The 16,986-nt window shown below is 37.2% G+C and overlaps 1 protein-coding gene across 1 annotated transcript; it reads right to left on the bottom strand.

The window, feature by feature from the left end:
• Window positions 1-273: 273 nt before the first annotated feature.
• On the bottom strand, window positions 274-15,941 carry dhrs3b (dehydrogenase/reductase (SDR family) member 3b). Its single transcript, XM_053484403.1, has 6 exons — window positions 15,238-15,941; window positions 4,261-4,404; window positions 3,061-3,180; window positions 1,651-1,889; window positions 734-859; window positions 274-596 (listed from the first exon to the last, which is right to left on the bottom strand). Exons 1-6 carry the CDS (start codon window positions 15,433-15,435, stop codon window positions 512-514), a joined length of 912 nt encoding a protein of 303 aa, XP_053340378.1. The 5' UTR covers window positions 15,436-15,941; the 3' UTR covers window positions 274-511.
• Window positions 15,942-16,986: the final 1,045 nt, after the last annotated feature.

The following is a 16,986-nucleotide window of genomic DNA, read 5'->3' as shown; positions in this document are numbered from 1 at the left end:
AAAAACCTGCCATGGTGTCACATTCATTAAGAAGACATCCACCCAAAACTGGCAACGCTCAAATCCCTTCTGGAATATCTGACATTTTTCCTAAAACACCCCAGAAATCTGTTTTACTTCCAAACTATATTTTATTCATTAAGTTTGTTAAAATATAGAATGTTTTTTTTTTTCTTCTTCAGAAGATTAAGTACAAGTCCGAAGCTCTTCTCATGAGCCAGTTTGCTTTTTTTTTTACTGGTCATACAGTTCGAAATGCACTCCTCAAACCAGCGAAATTGGACCAGAGGCCGGTCGTGCAGTCTGAACAACACTGTCTGCAGTGTGCCATTTTGTCTCTTTAATTATTCTCCATTAAAAATCCGCAGAAAACTCAAGAACAGAAGAAAAGCTGACTTCTGAATGATTCATGAGTCTTTTTCAACGTTTTCGATCAGCTGCGTCCGGCGCACAGAAGTGTAACACGGTCCAGCTTTGATTAAGGTCACAGGCAAACTTTCCATAGACGTTCTTACGTCCGTCCTTTGAAAGTGTTCATGCAGGTGTAGGTTCCTGAAAACCTGTGGATTTCCTCCAGAGCGCTTTGGGGTAAGACGCTGTTTAACACAGAAAGAAGGTGTGTTAGAAAATAAGGAATAAGTCATATTTGGTAGTTTTTATTGCATATAAAAAACAAGGTTAAAGTGGGGGCAGAAAATATACATTCCATAATAACCTTGCATACAGAATGTACCTTTTGAGGATGACCAGTGCATTCATGGTCCATGGAAGATATACGAAGGCTGTATTCGTTCTGACTGCGTCCACTGTTCTCTGTGCAACTACCTCTGGTTTTAACGGGGGGAAAAGCTTAGGGAACCTGTTAAAACCAAATGAAATATGGATTCAAAACTTACTGTATACACCACAATCGGAAACAATCTTCATTTAAACACACCCTCTGGATCCTGAGACAAGATTATCAAACTACTTGATATGTTTTACACTTTTTAGGGAAAAAATAGGGTCACATTTTTAAAACACTTGGAAGATTTCAATGATCTTTTAAATTTTATTCAATCATTGAATTTTATTTAATGTCTATACAATAATTGCAGCATTTCATTAGTTTTAGCAGTGCATCATTCCAATTAAATATTAAAAAAATAAAAAAAATTTTTTTTTATCCTATATGATAAACCTGTATTGTAAAAATATTAATTGTTATACCAATAAATTATCACAATTTGCCATAAACTAAAAAAAGAAGCTATATGAAAACATAATAGGACTTGGGAATTTTGTTTTAAATATGATAAACATATTAATAAAAAAAAAACTTTTATGTAATCTTGTAAGACCAAACGTAGTTATAATAATTGCTATTTTTCATTAAAAAAGCATAAAAAATATTACTGTAAATCATGCAGTTTATAACCATGAACTTAAATTTTTTTAAACATCATCTTTATCTAAACACAATTTTCAGATTTAAGGGGAGTACATTAAAAAATTTTTTTTTTAAATGTCTGTTGGTACAATTATCATATAATTTTTATATAAATTTAAATAAATAAATAAATTAATAAATTAATTATAAATTATTTTTCAATTATATACATATATATATAAAATTAAAAAAGTCCTTCAGAGACAGTTCTGATGTCTTACCTCACTCTCATGCCCTGAAACATCTCAGTGTTGGTGTGGAAGGGTAGCACGGTGGTACATCCCACCCCAGGGCAGTCCACAAGGCCGAGGGTTAGGCTCTCCATGAAGGCCAAAGATGAGGCCTTGGATGTGCAGTAGTCTATGGTGCCAGGTATGGGTGAGAGGGAGAGGATGGAGTTGATGCAGACGACGTGGCCCGTCTGTAGCTCTAGCATACGAGGCAGGAACGCTTTTGTAGTCTGGGAGATGAAAAGAAAAACAAACAACTATGAAAAAAGTAATTGTATCGAATCTCCTGCAGGTGTTTGAAACTCAGACGGGAAAAGAATCATGCGAAGAATGTTGTAACCGCAAGTGAGGTTTTCCATTTCTCAAGCAGACACGTACAACTCGTTCACTCGGAGATAAACCTGTTTGATCTTGTGTCAAGTCAGGAGAAGTCCAGATGCAGCTTTGGAGAGGTCTAGACATTTACTGGGATGTGCCAAGTGTTTTGACAGGATGTCTGTAATGTGGAATTTCCCTCATTCTTGCACCATAGGATGCCACTGGGGGAGACCCAGCAACTCATATTAATGTTCTTTACCTCCATATCTTTCTCTGAACATTAGCCTGATTTGTTTTTCCTTTTAAACAAAGTTCTTAAGCCTTGAAAAGGTCAGAAATGGAGATGAAACTAAAAGCATACACTATTTCAAAGTATAAAGAGGAATGGAACCTGGCAGAAATACCAATTCTCAATTTGAGACAACTAATATCAATCTAGCCGCTCCTTTCTTAGGTTGAGATAAAAAAAATAAAAAAATCCTATTTAACTAAAGTAGCCTGAAATGACCCAGTAGTAAAAAAAGATTTATCAATTTCATTGATTTATTGTATATTTAAATAAAAATTCCACTGTAGATCAATTTAAAGTTCATCAACACTATTTCATTGGTAAATAAGTCAGACCACACAAAAGGGCATGCTGTTGTAGGAAAACAAGCCGTGATGCATTGATGTGATTAATGCCATTCTTTGCTTTTTAAAATCCAATTATAATTAAATTGGGATATCTATGAATGTGAATATTTATAAATGATTTGTTACTATAGAAATCTAATGTACAGCTAGCACATTTTAAAGCCATTATAATGTAAAATGAATAAAGACCCTCTGACCTACTAGAATCAAGGATTTAAAAGCATTGTGGTATAAAACTTCGGGTTTTTTTCCCTTTGTTTATTGTTTGAAATGGCTTTTCGTTTTAAAATCTAAATAACACAGTTGTTATTTTTTTCCTGAAGCCATTGTTGTTTCTTTTCTTTTTTTTTATTTATTTATTTAATTTAAATACAATCGAATGTGCACTGATTCTACTTCCTGTTTAATATCCTGCCTCTTGTGTGGCGAACATAATTGTTGACGTACCCAGAACTGCCCCATGGTGTTGATATGCTGCGACTTTAACAGGGCGTCATCGTCACTGTCCATCAGGCTCTTTCCATGCACCACTGCGGCATTGTTCACCAGGATGGTGACGTCTCCCACCTTTTGTGATAAAAACAACAAGACACAGACCACCTGTAAGATCCCACATGAGAGTGATCCACTTACTCATCTGGCTGAGTTCCTGTGCTGACTGTGAGCTGAAGATTTGTACGTCACATCCTTATCATCTTTGAGACATTTTAAGTGAGGAGTAATCTAGTGCGCTATCCGGGCGAGGGGAGTTGAGCTACCAAATGATTTAACCTGTTGGAGGTTATATGAAAATAAAACATGATAACCTCATGTTCTGTACTATCATCATGGATTTCCCACTGACTGAGACAGTACTGAACAAGTGAATTTTAAATTGTCAAATGTATTTTATTTATCCTATTTATTAGAAGTTTAAGCAATATTTAGAAAAACACACTTTATAACTCCTGGAAGAGTAAATTGTTGATGTTATTTAAAATTTGTACTTTTCACCTTCTTATTATGGTGTCCAAAAGGACTCCTAAACTAATATTTGAATTTAGAGAATTTAACCAACAAGCCAATATTTATAACAATATGGATACTTTGGGAGTTTTAATAAACATTTAAAGTGGATAATTTACAAATAGTGTTAGGTGTAACGTGTTACAAAGTACTTGGATTACTTTTTTGATGTAACAAGTAATCTAACGCATTAGGTCAGTCATTTAGGTACTCAGTTTAGTTATTTTTTCAAATAATGTAATCCAGACAGCAGTCTTTCTTAATCCGTTATTGTTTGTGTGTGTGTGTATGTGTGTGAAAGTCTTCATACAAGCCCCGCCCCCTCTGTTATTCCTGCTATTAGTAGTTAACAGATTATGGGCCAAACTTCGCTGAGTGATGGTAGAATAATTATAAAGGTCTTGACTAAAACAACATGCATAAGAAATCACAAAGGATTTCATTTCCTGCAATAGAAAAGTACTCGAACTAGTTACTTTTATCAGAAGGTAACGCTGTAATGTAACTGATTACTTTTTAAAGACAGTAATTTTGTAATGTAATTGGTTACTTTAAAAAGTAACATCCCCCAACACTGTTCACAAATACGCACTTGGTTGAATAAAAAGCATATAATTTCAAACAAAGGCTACCTATAATTACCTTTTCTCGTACCACTTTGGCTTGCTTATACACTTCCTCCCTGTTGGCCACATCGCATATAAAGTAATGGCACTCCGTCCCCATGAGCGTTATCTCCTCACACGTGTCCTTCAGGCACTTCTCTGTGCGGCCCCACAGAATCACCTGGTAGGAGAAGGGAAGTGTAGGTCAAAAGTCAAGAACCTGTGGAATACCGCATTTCCTGTACAAGGTTGTATGAAAACAAACAGTTGTTTCAGTTTAAAATAGTAAACGCCACACCCTAACCAAACCGCCCTGCTCCCACTAAAAATCTAATGACAGCTTTTGACTCCTACAGAGTTTCCCTACACACCTGCAGCATCTCTAACCATGCACTTTGTGTGCGTCTCAATTCCAGGGCCGCATCCTTCAAAGGATCCATTAGAAAGACGATTACGTCATAGAGTAAAATCATTCCTTACAAGGGAGGAGACAGTAGATCTATCCCACGATTGTTTGCAAGCTGGGAAAGAGCCTGGAGAAGACTATGGCAGAGGTAGGACCCAAGAATATTAGAATTAACTATAATATAAAGATAAAATACAATATAAAAATAAAATAACCACTGACTGTTTCTGTTCTTACTTAGTTACTTAATCCCATATAAGTTATTATATCATTTTTAAATCTCCAGTATTGCTCTAGAATGTAGAAAAATAAATCCATACCTATACAGAATCACTAAGCCCACCCACACTCCAACACAATATATAATCACACCCCTCTTTGTAACCCTGTTTACAGCAAGACAACAATACATTGTAAATGTATGTGCTATATATGAAATTCAATATGAATTATGGTTTGAAAAAAAAGAAAAGTTATCTATTCAAACACTAAATGTCACTTGAGGAATCAGGCTGCAGAGAATTTCTAAGATCCCCCTGCTATTGCTAGTCAAGGTGTCTTCTACACAAAAGATTGGGGAAAAAATACAATTTTTTATGTAGGATATAGATTCTTTTTCTCTGTGACCTGTTAGGGACCAGTGAGGAAAAATGCCTATTACTGAGAGAACAGCGGGGCCACACAGGCATTGGGAGGATTAAAAGAGATGCCCATGTGAAGGAATTGGCCAGGACAGGGACACGGGGGGGCCATGAGTGGGCAATTAGATCTGTCAGTCTGTGAGGTCAGGGAAAGGTAATGAAATAAGGGATGATGCTGCCTATTCTTCATCTCTTGAGCTCTCGCACACATTCTTGGTGTCATTACACGGCCTGGTGGGCAGATGGGTTTAGTCATTTTCTGCTCCAAGACACTGGAAAAAGTGTGTGTGAGAGAGAGAGAGCGATGAACAAACGATGACTTGGCTAAAATAGTAGATTGTATTTGACAACTTGAAGCAATGATCTGTAAAAAAAATTATATACAAATTTACAGCTCTGGTCTGGCACTGTATTTCACTAGCTGATGTGCAAAAAAGTGCAGGCAAAAAAAAAAAAAAAAAAAGTCCATACATCTTGCCTGGTTGAATTTATTTGCTCAGCCATGATAAGGCACCGTTTTCAGTAATTGCTCCACATTTATCCACGTTCCTGTGGAAAATTCTCCTCCAATGTGTAAGAGTGCAATTAAACTCATTATTACTTTTTAAATTGCCAAACCCAGGCCTTTTAACACCCTGTAATTGAACAAGAGTTTGACAAAAGAAAGCTCTACTAAACTATTTAAATTCCACTTCCATTATCTGCATATAAAAATCTATTTAAATTAACAAAACACTTTGCAATAACATTCTTCCTATTCAGTAAACCTCAGAGTTCTCGACTCAGTGTTTGCACTTCCAATCTACTAAATCCAGTCGGTGGAGATCATTTATCGGCGCACGGCAGGACTAACAGGAGCATGCCTCGCAGCGTTTGTTTTACGGATGAGAGAAGCACTTTTGCGTCAGCTCCTGGGCTTGGTGTGATTGGATTTCGCAGGATAACCCCGACCAGGTATCTTTGCGTGTCTCTGCTCTGTTTGCACGACTGATGAGGCAATTAGTGGAAAGATCTAGATTGAATTTGTAATGGGATTTGACAACAAACTTGATATTTTCTTTGGCGGACACCCATCGCCACACAATCCCTGTGTGTCATTTATCTCAGAGTCTTATCATGAAAAGTCTTTAAAGTAAGCAAGGGCTGATTCTGCATTAGCATACAGTAGGGTAATTCAACAAGCCATAGGCTATCGCTAATCCTTTTATAGAATGACATCTATTCTGATCTGCCGTAAACAGAAACTGAATTTCGATGTTTTTTACTTATTTATTTAACTTGCATTAGATATTAATATAACTTGCAATGATTTCAACATGTTTGGAAGAACAGTGTAAAACATGTATACTCCATTCTCACTTCTGATTGGTCAGAGGCTTAGACAGTAGTTGAATTCTGAAATTAAATCACAAATCTGGAATCAAGTTTTACCTAAAATTACTAATACCATTACTAATACAGACAGTTTGTTTCCAAACATAGGACTGATATTTCCACAAACAGTTTTGTACCCAAAACTCCATTAGTGAACATTTGCTAAAATCAACAAAGTGGACCTCATCTTAACTTATACTCATTTCCTGTTACTCAGCTGTGCTTTTAACCATATAGTAACCACTTACAGAAGCGGTTTATTGATGGTGGTGCTATCCGGTATCACCCAAATAAGGAAAATAATGGTTTTCCTTTTGAGTTTGGTTGCTCTCATGGTTTTCTCCTCATGTCCTCTCAGGGAATTTTTCCTCACTACCTTAGTAATTTTTCCTCACTACTACTAATAGGATCCTGTGCAATTATTTAATCATAAAAGGCTGCAAATTTATTAAAGGTAATATATGCATAGTCTGAAATTTATGTGGAGTTTGCCAATAATTAAAATATTTTTCAAACATCCTCTTAATAAAATCATTATTCCAATTACTTAGTGTTAGCCTAGACAAATACATTTCAATACAAAATCACATAAAATATTTAAATAGTGCTGTTTAAATTGCAATATATGTAAATAATCACAAAGTTTTTTTTTTTTTTTATCAAATTGAGCAGCCCTACTATAAATCTATACACTACATTTGAAAAGTTTGGACACACCTTCTAATTCCATGGTATTTTTTTATTTTAATTTCTTCCTACATTGTAAAACAATGCTCAAGGCTTCAAAATATGCAATAATCACCTTTGAACAGTGGATATTGAAATGTGTCTGTACTTATGCTCTGTAAAGTCTTCATAACAGCTTTAAGGTGCTGTTACAGCAAATCCCCTACATACAAAAATTTGTTTCATTCCGAGAGCTTCTTTGTATGTCCAATTTAAATCTTTTTTATGTTAAATTTTTAAGTCCAACAAACATTGTCTGGGTACTTGGATACTAACACAATTGGGTATACACAGTATATTACAGTACAGCGTTCTATACTGTATGGTTAAACGATTCATGTTAAAAGAACAAGCAATGTAAAAGCGCTATACAAATAAAATTGAATTGAATTGAATTTAATTCAATGTCTGCCATCTTTTTACCTCACTTTTTTCCCTTATAATTACTCAATTCCCTCAAAATTACTTTCAATTTTGTCTCCATCGTTATTGCTTGGTGCTTCTTAGCAGTACCAGCTTCATCGTCGCTGCAGGTGACAATGTATTGAACTAACACAATCTTTTCACAATCAATCAATCAATCTTTATACATCCATGGACACTATGGACAATTCCACGCACATCACATCTACACTACATGTTTACGTTTACATTCTGGACCATTGCACAAAGACACTTTAATAACCATTGCACAAAGTCACTTTTTCTATGCATATTTGCACACCATTATATTTCTATTTGTACAGTATATATCTATTTTCAGTTTCTATTTTTAGTTCTATTTTTCCTAGTTAAATTTTATTTTTATTTTTTTATTTAATTTTTCTATCGTATTTCTTTTATTCATATTTATTACTTATTATAAGCTTTAATTCTCTTTTTAAGGTCACTGGCGGTCGTGTAAGCATTTCACTACATTTCGTACTGTGTATGACTGTGTATGTGACAAATAAAATTTGAATTTGATTTAAATTTGAATTTGTACGCTGTGTGTTCTAACTTCTAATGTTCCCATGTAGGGGACTCTAATAAACTTCTCCTCTGCAGCAGAGGTGATTGTTGGTCTTGCGTTCCTGGGAAGATCTTTATGTGAGCCAGTTTCAAACGGGTGCTTGATGGGTTTTGCAAATGCAAAATGGGTTTTGAAAATACTATTCTCACAAGAACAGCTGACTTTCGTGTCTTAAAATGACAACTGCCTTTTGTTGTTGTACATAATTCCATATGCCTTTTTATAGTTTTGAAAAAAGACAGTATTGTTCTACAATGTAAAACAATGTAAATCCAAACTTTAGTCTTTACAATTATAGATCACACAAGATACTGTGTTTTGTGAGGAGTTTAAAGTGTACCAGGTGTAGGATTATAGAGGAACTGCAACACTTTCTAACTTCAAATGTGCATATAAAGATTTTTTTTGAGGGCGGAGAACAGCTTTTTCCCATCTCTACTGATTATTATTATTATTATTATTATTATTATTTTCTATTACAAAGGACAAATAAAATTGAAACTAAAACAAGCAATTAAACTTTTTGACCCTCTAATCTTCAGACACTCACTCACTCTATCATCTATACCGCTTTATCCTGTATTCAGGGAGACTTTGGACCACTCTGGACCAGAGGGCCAATCCATCGCAGGGCACACACACATACACTCACACACTCATCCACATGCTATAGGCAATCTGGAAATGCCAATTAGCCTAATCAGCATGTTTTTGGATTGTAAGAGGAGACCGGAGTACCTGGAGGAAACCCACCAAGCACTCAGAGACGGGAATCGAACCCGGACCCTGGAGGTGCAAGGCGACAGTGGACACACAAAACTTTTAAAAAGGGTTCTGTAACTTAGTTTCTTCCTTACAGAATTTGTTACTGCTCATGTTTGTCTCTTTCTATTCATCTCTCTGCCAGACCATGCCATGTTTCTTTCCAAACATTATAATGAGTGGAGTCATGTGACTATGCACGCCTCTTGGATTATTTATTTATTTTTATTGTACTGATTCTAAGGGTATTTTCCCTGTTTTACAAATTGTACTAAAGGATAAATATCTTAATCATCATTTAAACATTTATCCCATTAAATTATTCATTTACTTTGTGGTAAAGTACAAGGGATGTTCAAGTCACACTGAGACTTTTGTGCAGAATAACAAAAAACAGCTATACAGGTTAAACAGAAATAAACATAAAAAAATAAAAACCTGACAAGTTAATTATTTAAAACTAAATACGGAGAAACTAGAGATAAAGTAAATAAATAAATGGTGAATAGGAGCTAAAATAGAGTTGTGTGTTTAACATTTATGCTATTTTCTTTGCTGGCAGGACACAGTGTTTACATCCAGCACATTTTCCACATGCACTGCATTTAGAAAGCTTTATCAGATTACTGATATGCATGTAAACGCAGTAATCAGCTTATTGGCCAAATCTAATTTTTGTAAACAGTAGTGACTTTGTGTGTGTGTGTGTGTGTGTGTGTGTGTGTGTGTGTGTGAAAGCAGGAAGGCGGAGAAGAAAGCCACCAGGAGTTCAGGAGGCAGTCGCCTGCCGCTGTCTAATTAGTGTGGAGACAGCAGGGTCAGCCACAGGGCACTGCCCAGCTGGGAGCTGTATGCAGCCCTGCTGCCCTCCCCCACACACACACATACACACACACAAAAAGCAAGAGTGCAATTTACATGAGGCTCACTTCCTTAACACCTCAGTACCAGTTCCAGCTTCGGCACCTTTAGTAGCTGTCATTGTGCCTGAAGCAAGAACTGACGAGAACTTTGTGATCTGTGAGGATCTAATGTGCACATATGCTCCGTCCTGAGATAGGTATTGGCTTAGGCATGGAACATCAACCTTGTCCAAGTCTAAGTAAAAGCATCATGAAGTTAAGATCATATTTACTGCTAGTGAGAGAGATAGCATTCAGATTGATCCTTACTTGACTGCTTTTTAAAATCTGTAAAGCTTAGAAGCCATTCTTGCACTATTTTCTTAAAAAAACAAACAAAAAAATGTATACAGGCCTCCTGGAATGGAGTACTACGTGTGTCGGGCTGCACCTGGAGCCGCGGGTGGTGTGTCGGGTCTTTTCATTTTTCTGGAGGTGCATTATGGTGCAGGTTTCTCGGAGTTCCTTAAGAATGGGCCGATTGTGGAGCTGGCGAGTGCAGGTGCCATTCCTAAAGCCTTCACACCTTGACAATGAGAGACGTGCTGAGAGCTTCCTTTGTGGCGCAGCTGTAAAGAACAAAGTCTTTATGGGAGTGGAAAGACGAGTACGAGGAGTAGTTCTCAAAGAGGTTTCATCTGCTGATGCAGGAAATCACAACGCTTACCAAATGCCCCCTGGTAAAACCACAATGCCGCCTGGTATTTTTAGTATTGTTGGTTAGTCAGTGGTTAGGTTGAGAAAAATACAGAAAAAAACCCGCCTTCGTCATTGTGGTCACTGAAGTATTGCAGGTCTGCAGTTGTAAAGAAGGCAGCCATTCAGTTCCCTTTCTGTAAGATGATTCCTGATTTATCTATTTAAAATTATAGCAAGATGGCTTCTCTAATCAGATCCATTTATTCTTAAAAATAAAGGCGGCTAAAGAGAATGCCGGAACCTTTCCTTAAAAACTTCCTAAACTATCATTATGTAAAAAAGTGTGAGTTTGGGGGGGTAGTATGCATTTTATTCACTTTCTAGTCACTGTTAAGACTTTCATGCATTCTTGAGTTTTCAGGTTCTATCCCATTGGAGATCAAAACTGACTGTAAATACATCTGTTTTTCAAAGTTATTTACCAAACTTTTTTCAATTACTTGAGGCATGTGCTCTGTTTACGCTTTGGATTAATTAAAGACTGAAAATGATGCTAAAAAACATTTCGTTGTTCGAATGTAATGAGATTGTTCGCCTATAAACACTTAAGGTGGCAATCAGATTTCAGGATGGGTGAGTATGTATATAAGGTAATAAACAAAGTTCTTTCACATCTCTGTCTTTGAAAACTGCATGTTTCACACTGAAGGCTCCTTCCAAATAAATTCTACATCTCCTTGCAAAAACCTTCCTCTTTTCTGAAAGGTTTCTTATTAAGACTGTGGCTCAGAGATGAATAAACCCTGTTGCTGCTATTTACGCATTTCCAGCATTGCATCATTATTTTTAGCTTGCGCATCATTACCTTAAAATGGCAACGATCCCATCCCTTTTTCACAGTGAAAGTGCTGAGAGGACGTGAGGGACTGAGGGAGGGCTTTGTGGTTTTGAATCAGAGGTTTTGTTTTCATTTCCAGTTTCTATTTCAAGAATGAATTTCGTGCATGTTCAGGATGGAGTGAAGCAGCTGCCACATTTTGTACGTGCTCCTCGCTTACCACAAGATGTCATTGAATCCTGGGTTGTTTCCAGGCCTGACAGGCCAAGTGCTACAACTCACAGTGGCTAGAAAGCAAACAGGACCAAAGTCTAAAGTACATAAAGCTCTAAGGCACAGGATGACAGCAATATTTCTTTACACATGTCCTGTAGGTTTATTACACGGCTATTAATGTTTACCTGCATTATGCCACTTCTCCTGTATTCTAATTCTTCTTTTTTTTTATGATACTTATGTTATATACACTATAATGTTGTTGGTTTAGGGAAAGGTCCTGCTTTCTTCAACCTGATGAAGTAATATGGCATTTTTATACATTTGTGATTTAATTCCATTGGATTTTATGGTCTAAACACTAACCACACCCCTTACTTCAACTTTACCTTTCAGTTCTATTCATCTTTTCTGACATATTAAGCAGCGTTCATTATGAGTTTGCACAAGTGAACCCATTTTGTTTGCTATAGTTGTATAACTGTATCACTAATATAAGAAATTAGACACAAAGGCGCTGTGGATGGTGCAAGGCGGACTTACTGAGCACATTAGTTTTCATGACATCATTTGACTTTTAAAATAAATAGAATATTGAAATATCTGACTAAAATTGGACTAAATCAAAATTCTCAAAATCAAACCAGCACAGCCAGATAATGTGGTTGGGAGTAGAGCCACTTCGGCATTTAAACCTCAATCAGACACAGAAACACAACTGGTGTTGTCTGCCTTCACATAACACGATAACCACATGGGATAGCAGACATCTCATTTGTACAAAAAGTAAAGTGTGTGAAATATGAAGCGCTGCTAAGTTGCCCATGTTTTCACTGTTCAAAGTGCTACCAGTTTGCCAGTATCTAACTTGTTTGTCAATTGTTTTATTCTGTGATGTAATAGGTTGACCAGGAATACAATACTAACAAGCTGAAAGAGTGCATATCACCACCTATCTTAGTAGACATGCTTCTGTCACTAAATCGATTCTCCTGCCGTGCTTGTATAATAGGACAAGAACATAGGGCTACTGATCGTAAAGTTCTGGGTTCAAATCCCTGCAACCACCAAGTTGTCACTGTTGAGCCCTCGAGCTAACTCTTGAGCTTCAACTGCTCAGATAAATAATTAGAATGTAAATTGTTCCGCATATAAGCATCTGACAAATTTTTTTAATGTAAAGTAATGTAATGTGAAGTTGATTCTTTTGCAATAATAGCACATCAGAGAGAAATTATTTTCTCCTAAACCACAGCAGTTTGTCAAAGATTAAAAAATTTTTTTTGTAATAAACAAAATGTATTTATTATACAATTCTAACTACATTTAAAATGATGGCGCATCTGTGAAATGTGTCCGGTTGTAAAGCTGCTGCATAGGGATTCCATGACCACCCCATACTTTTTATTTATCTTCAAGGTAATAAGACAAAGAAAAAGAAGAAACAGACCGGCTTGACAGTAAAACCACAAAGTTCCGCAGTTCAGATCTCGGGTCTTTACTTCTCAAACCTTTCACCTCTGATTTTACAAAGGCCTCCGCCTAGAGACTCCTTCTAAACATCTTAAATTAACAGCTCCATACAGAAAACAAGCCTGTGCAAGTCATACGTCAATTATAATGATTTGAACAAGAACATTAATATCCTAAACTGTGATCTGAATTACAGACAGCACTACTGTTTTTTGCTGTTAGAGAAAATTCTTCTGACATTAAGACGTTCATGTCAGTAGCTAGCCTGTGTGGGTTTCTTACATTTCCAGAATGTTTTATGATTGTAAAGCCTGAAACAACAGTTTCACAATCATACGCATGTTGTGCAACAGCAGGTTAAACCAGGTAAAGTTTTCCAAGGTGTCTGGAATCCTAACAATTATATTTATAATATTTGTGATTGAAAATAAAACGCACAGTAAAAAGAAAAGCACTCCTAAGGACCACGAGGACCATTTGTATACAGTATATGTAACGTAATTTCATTTAATACATGCAAATCTATGTTCTAAAGATTTTAAAACATATGATGATGGCTTATTAATCACCATGCATTTATTTAAGAGAGCTCCCTTCACCTACTCACGATCACTGATCTGTTTAGTAAAAGACTACATACTTAATTTTGTAAAGATTATATAATTTTGCACTAGGGATTGATTTCAAAACTAATCTCTTTAAGTGTAGCAAATGACTGGTTGATACGCTTAAAAAAACTACTTTGTATACAACTCTTCGACCTCGATTTTGTTGGACTGCATATAAAAATGTAGCAACAATGAACTGTATGCCTTTTATCTTTGTATAGATATGCACCATGTATCAAAAATATTTAGTCGTGAATAGCTTTTGTTAACAAAAAAAACAGACAAAATACAAATAATCTAATTGATTGACGGTGCACGAACTGAGGCATGAAAATGTTCAACTGTTGAAATACATTATAATATTGGTGTCATATTGGCAGACAAAGATGAAACAAAATTCTGAAATAAAATCTCTCGTTTCTGAGTCAGTTAAAGCTAAGCTATATGATAAACTGATGCAAACATCATAATATACTACCATCATATGTACGATCATGTCTGAGCACTTTTGACACCACAGAACCTAAAAAATGCTTTAAGCTACTTTTAAGGTTTCAGTGCTAAACACTGCAACTGGCCCTGACATGAGGACATCATTTATTTTTTTTACTTTCTACTGATAAACTAATAATTATGTTCACCTTTTCAGTTTTGATTTTAAGACAGAAGAAACAAAATGACAGGGAAAAAACAAGCAAATACTGTTGCACTTTTATACTTCATTTCCCATATTCCCAATATTTTTTCATACTGTACATATGGGAAATTATTTTTTTAACAGAATGTTTTTAAACATATATATGTAAAAACATAGATATTTTTTCTAGATTAGAATGAATTTAAACATTTAATTAAACGTCCTGAAATTATTTCTGGGATTGGGAAGCTGTCAGTTCTACCAAGTTTTACCAAGGAACATGGCTTGCATTGCAATCCCACACTGACCACAACTTGACTAAAAAAATAAAAAAAAGGCAAACTGGGAAGTTAACGTCCATAAACATCATTACGTGAAGGACACATTTTAAATAAAGTTCCTAAAAGAGTCTTCATTTCTCCTATGCAAAAGCCATTCAGGACATTTTGTATCATTATATTTTATTTAGCTTTTTTGTGTGTGTGTTTTTTATGTTTGAAACACAAACGGAAATTTTGGTAGTCAGTTGCAGGTTTTAGGTTACAAGTTGCTTAAAAATTAAATTGTACTGCATATTATATCAAAGTATATAATATATGTAATGCATATCCTGTATCGTGAAAATATCTTGAAGTATCGTGATTATGATATGCTATATCGCTCAGGTCTAACAATTACTCAGTGCGCGTCTTGCGCAAAACCGCGCGTAATCCTCTGCACTTTTGCTTTCCCCTCCTTTCTGTATTATTATTATTATTACTACTACTACAGTTTGTGTACCTTCTTTGTCCCGCACTTGGCGAACTCTCGGGCCAGGTGCCGACCGATGCCGCGTCCTCCCCCGGTAATGAGCACCACATCCCCGGACAGATCTCTGCGTTTGCCAGGGATGAAGACGCGCGCGAGTGCTTTGACGGCGCAGCAGAAGATCTGCAGGGGCAGAAGCAGCAGCGCGGAGCACAGCGTCCTCAGAGCCATGTCGGTGCTTCAGCGTGCGGTGCTATGCGGCGCGCAAATGTGTGCAAGCTTACACACACTAAAGAGTTTGTCGGTTCTCTTTAGACACAAATATTGTTCTTTCTTTTAATGCAGCCTGACCTCGTGTGGCTGTGCTCGCGCGTTCTCCTTTATGTCACGCACATTAACAAACTTCCACAGCCTATATAAGCGGAGACTTTCTTCTGCGTGCGCGCGCGCGGACTGATCACCCGTAGTGACGGCGTCGCCTCGCGCTGGGGTGAGCGAGACTCTCAGCTCGCGCCGCCGCCGCCACGAGGGACTTTTTAAAGTGACCGTTAATCCTGATTGACAGCTCGAGCGGGCTGGAGGAGAAGTCCGCCTCCGTCACCCTCATACCCTACAGTGTACCGAGTCGGTATATAAGCGTACACGGCGCGAGCGCAAAGCACGCGAGGGCTGCAGGTGCTTATTTACTTCAATTTCACATTGGGAACGTTGTCGCGAGCTTGTTTTTTTACGTGCTGAAAGACCCCTCCCCCCTCGCGCGCCTCGCAGCGTTCCGTCACCGCGCTCGCGCTGCAGTCTTGTCGCTTTTCCAACCGCCGGGTCACGTGCCCGTTGTTCGCGCTGGGTTTGTGCAAAGTCTCTAAAGCTGCTGTGTTATGTAAAAAAAAAAATGGCAGAACAGTTGTTGTTATGTGTCGAGTGTGATTGAAGCGCAGCAGTCAGTGAGACAGTGTAAGATTCCTTCTAACCGGTTAGACAAGAACAAGGAGAAGAAGTTCTCACTCACTCACTCATCCTCTATACTGCATTATTCTGTATTCAGTGTTGCGGGGACCTGGAGTCTATCCCAGGAGACTTAGGGCACAAGGCGGGGTACTCCCTGGAACACACACACCCACACACACATTCACACACTACAGGCAATTTGGGAACATCAACTAGCCTAATCTGCATATCTTTGGACTGTGGGAGAACACGGAGGAACCCACCAAGCACGGGGAGAACATGCAAACTCCATGCACACAGAGACGGGTGCAAGGCGACAGTGCTTACCACTACACCACCGTGCAGCCAAAGACATTCTCAGTTGTGCAAAAAAAAAAAAAAGGTGTAAGAAGTTACAGTACTCAGGCTGCAAGTAATAAAATAACGATGCAATATTCACAAGATGTAAAAAAAAAAAAAAACATTTAAAAGTCACTATCATTACTTGATTCATCGTAGGTACATAGAAATCATCTATGTACACAGGCATGCATGAGCCTGGAGCCTATCACAGCAGACTTGAGGCACAAGGCATGGGTACATCCTGGACAGGGTGGCAACCCATCACAGGGCACACACACTATGAGCAATTTAAAATTGCCAATTAACCTAATCTTCATGTCTTTGGGAGGAAACCCACTAACCACGCGGATGACATGCAAACGCCACACAAGAGGTGGGAATTGAGCCCTTGACCCCAAAAGGGCAAGGCCACAGCGCTAATCACTACGCCACTGTGCCCTATTAGCATATATAATTAAAATAATTAACAATAACACTTGTCTATACCACTTTAAC

Source organism: Clarias gariepinus, chromosome 23 (genome assembly GCF_024256425.1).
Source record: "Clarias gariepinus isolate MV-2021 ecotype Netherlands chromosome 23, CGAR_prim_01v2, whole genome shotgun sequence".
NCBI classification, from domain to species: domain Eukaryota; kingdom Metazoa; phylum Chordata; class Actinopteri; order Siluriformes; family Clariidae; genus Clarias; species Clarias gariepinus.
This window is presented reverse-complemented; position numbering and strand designations above follow the sequence as displayed.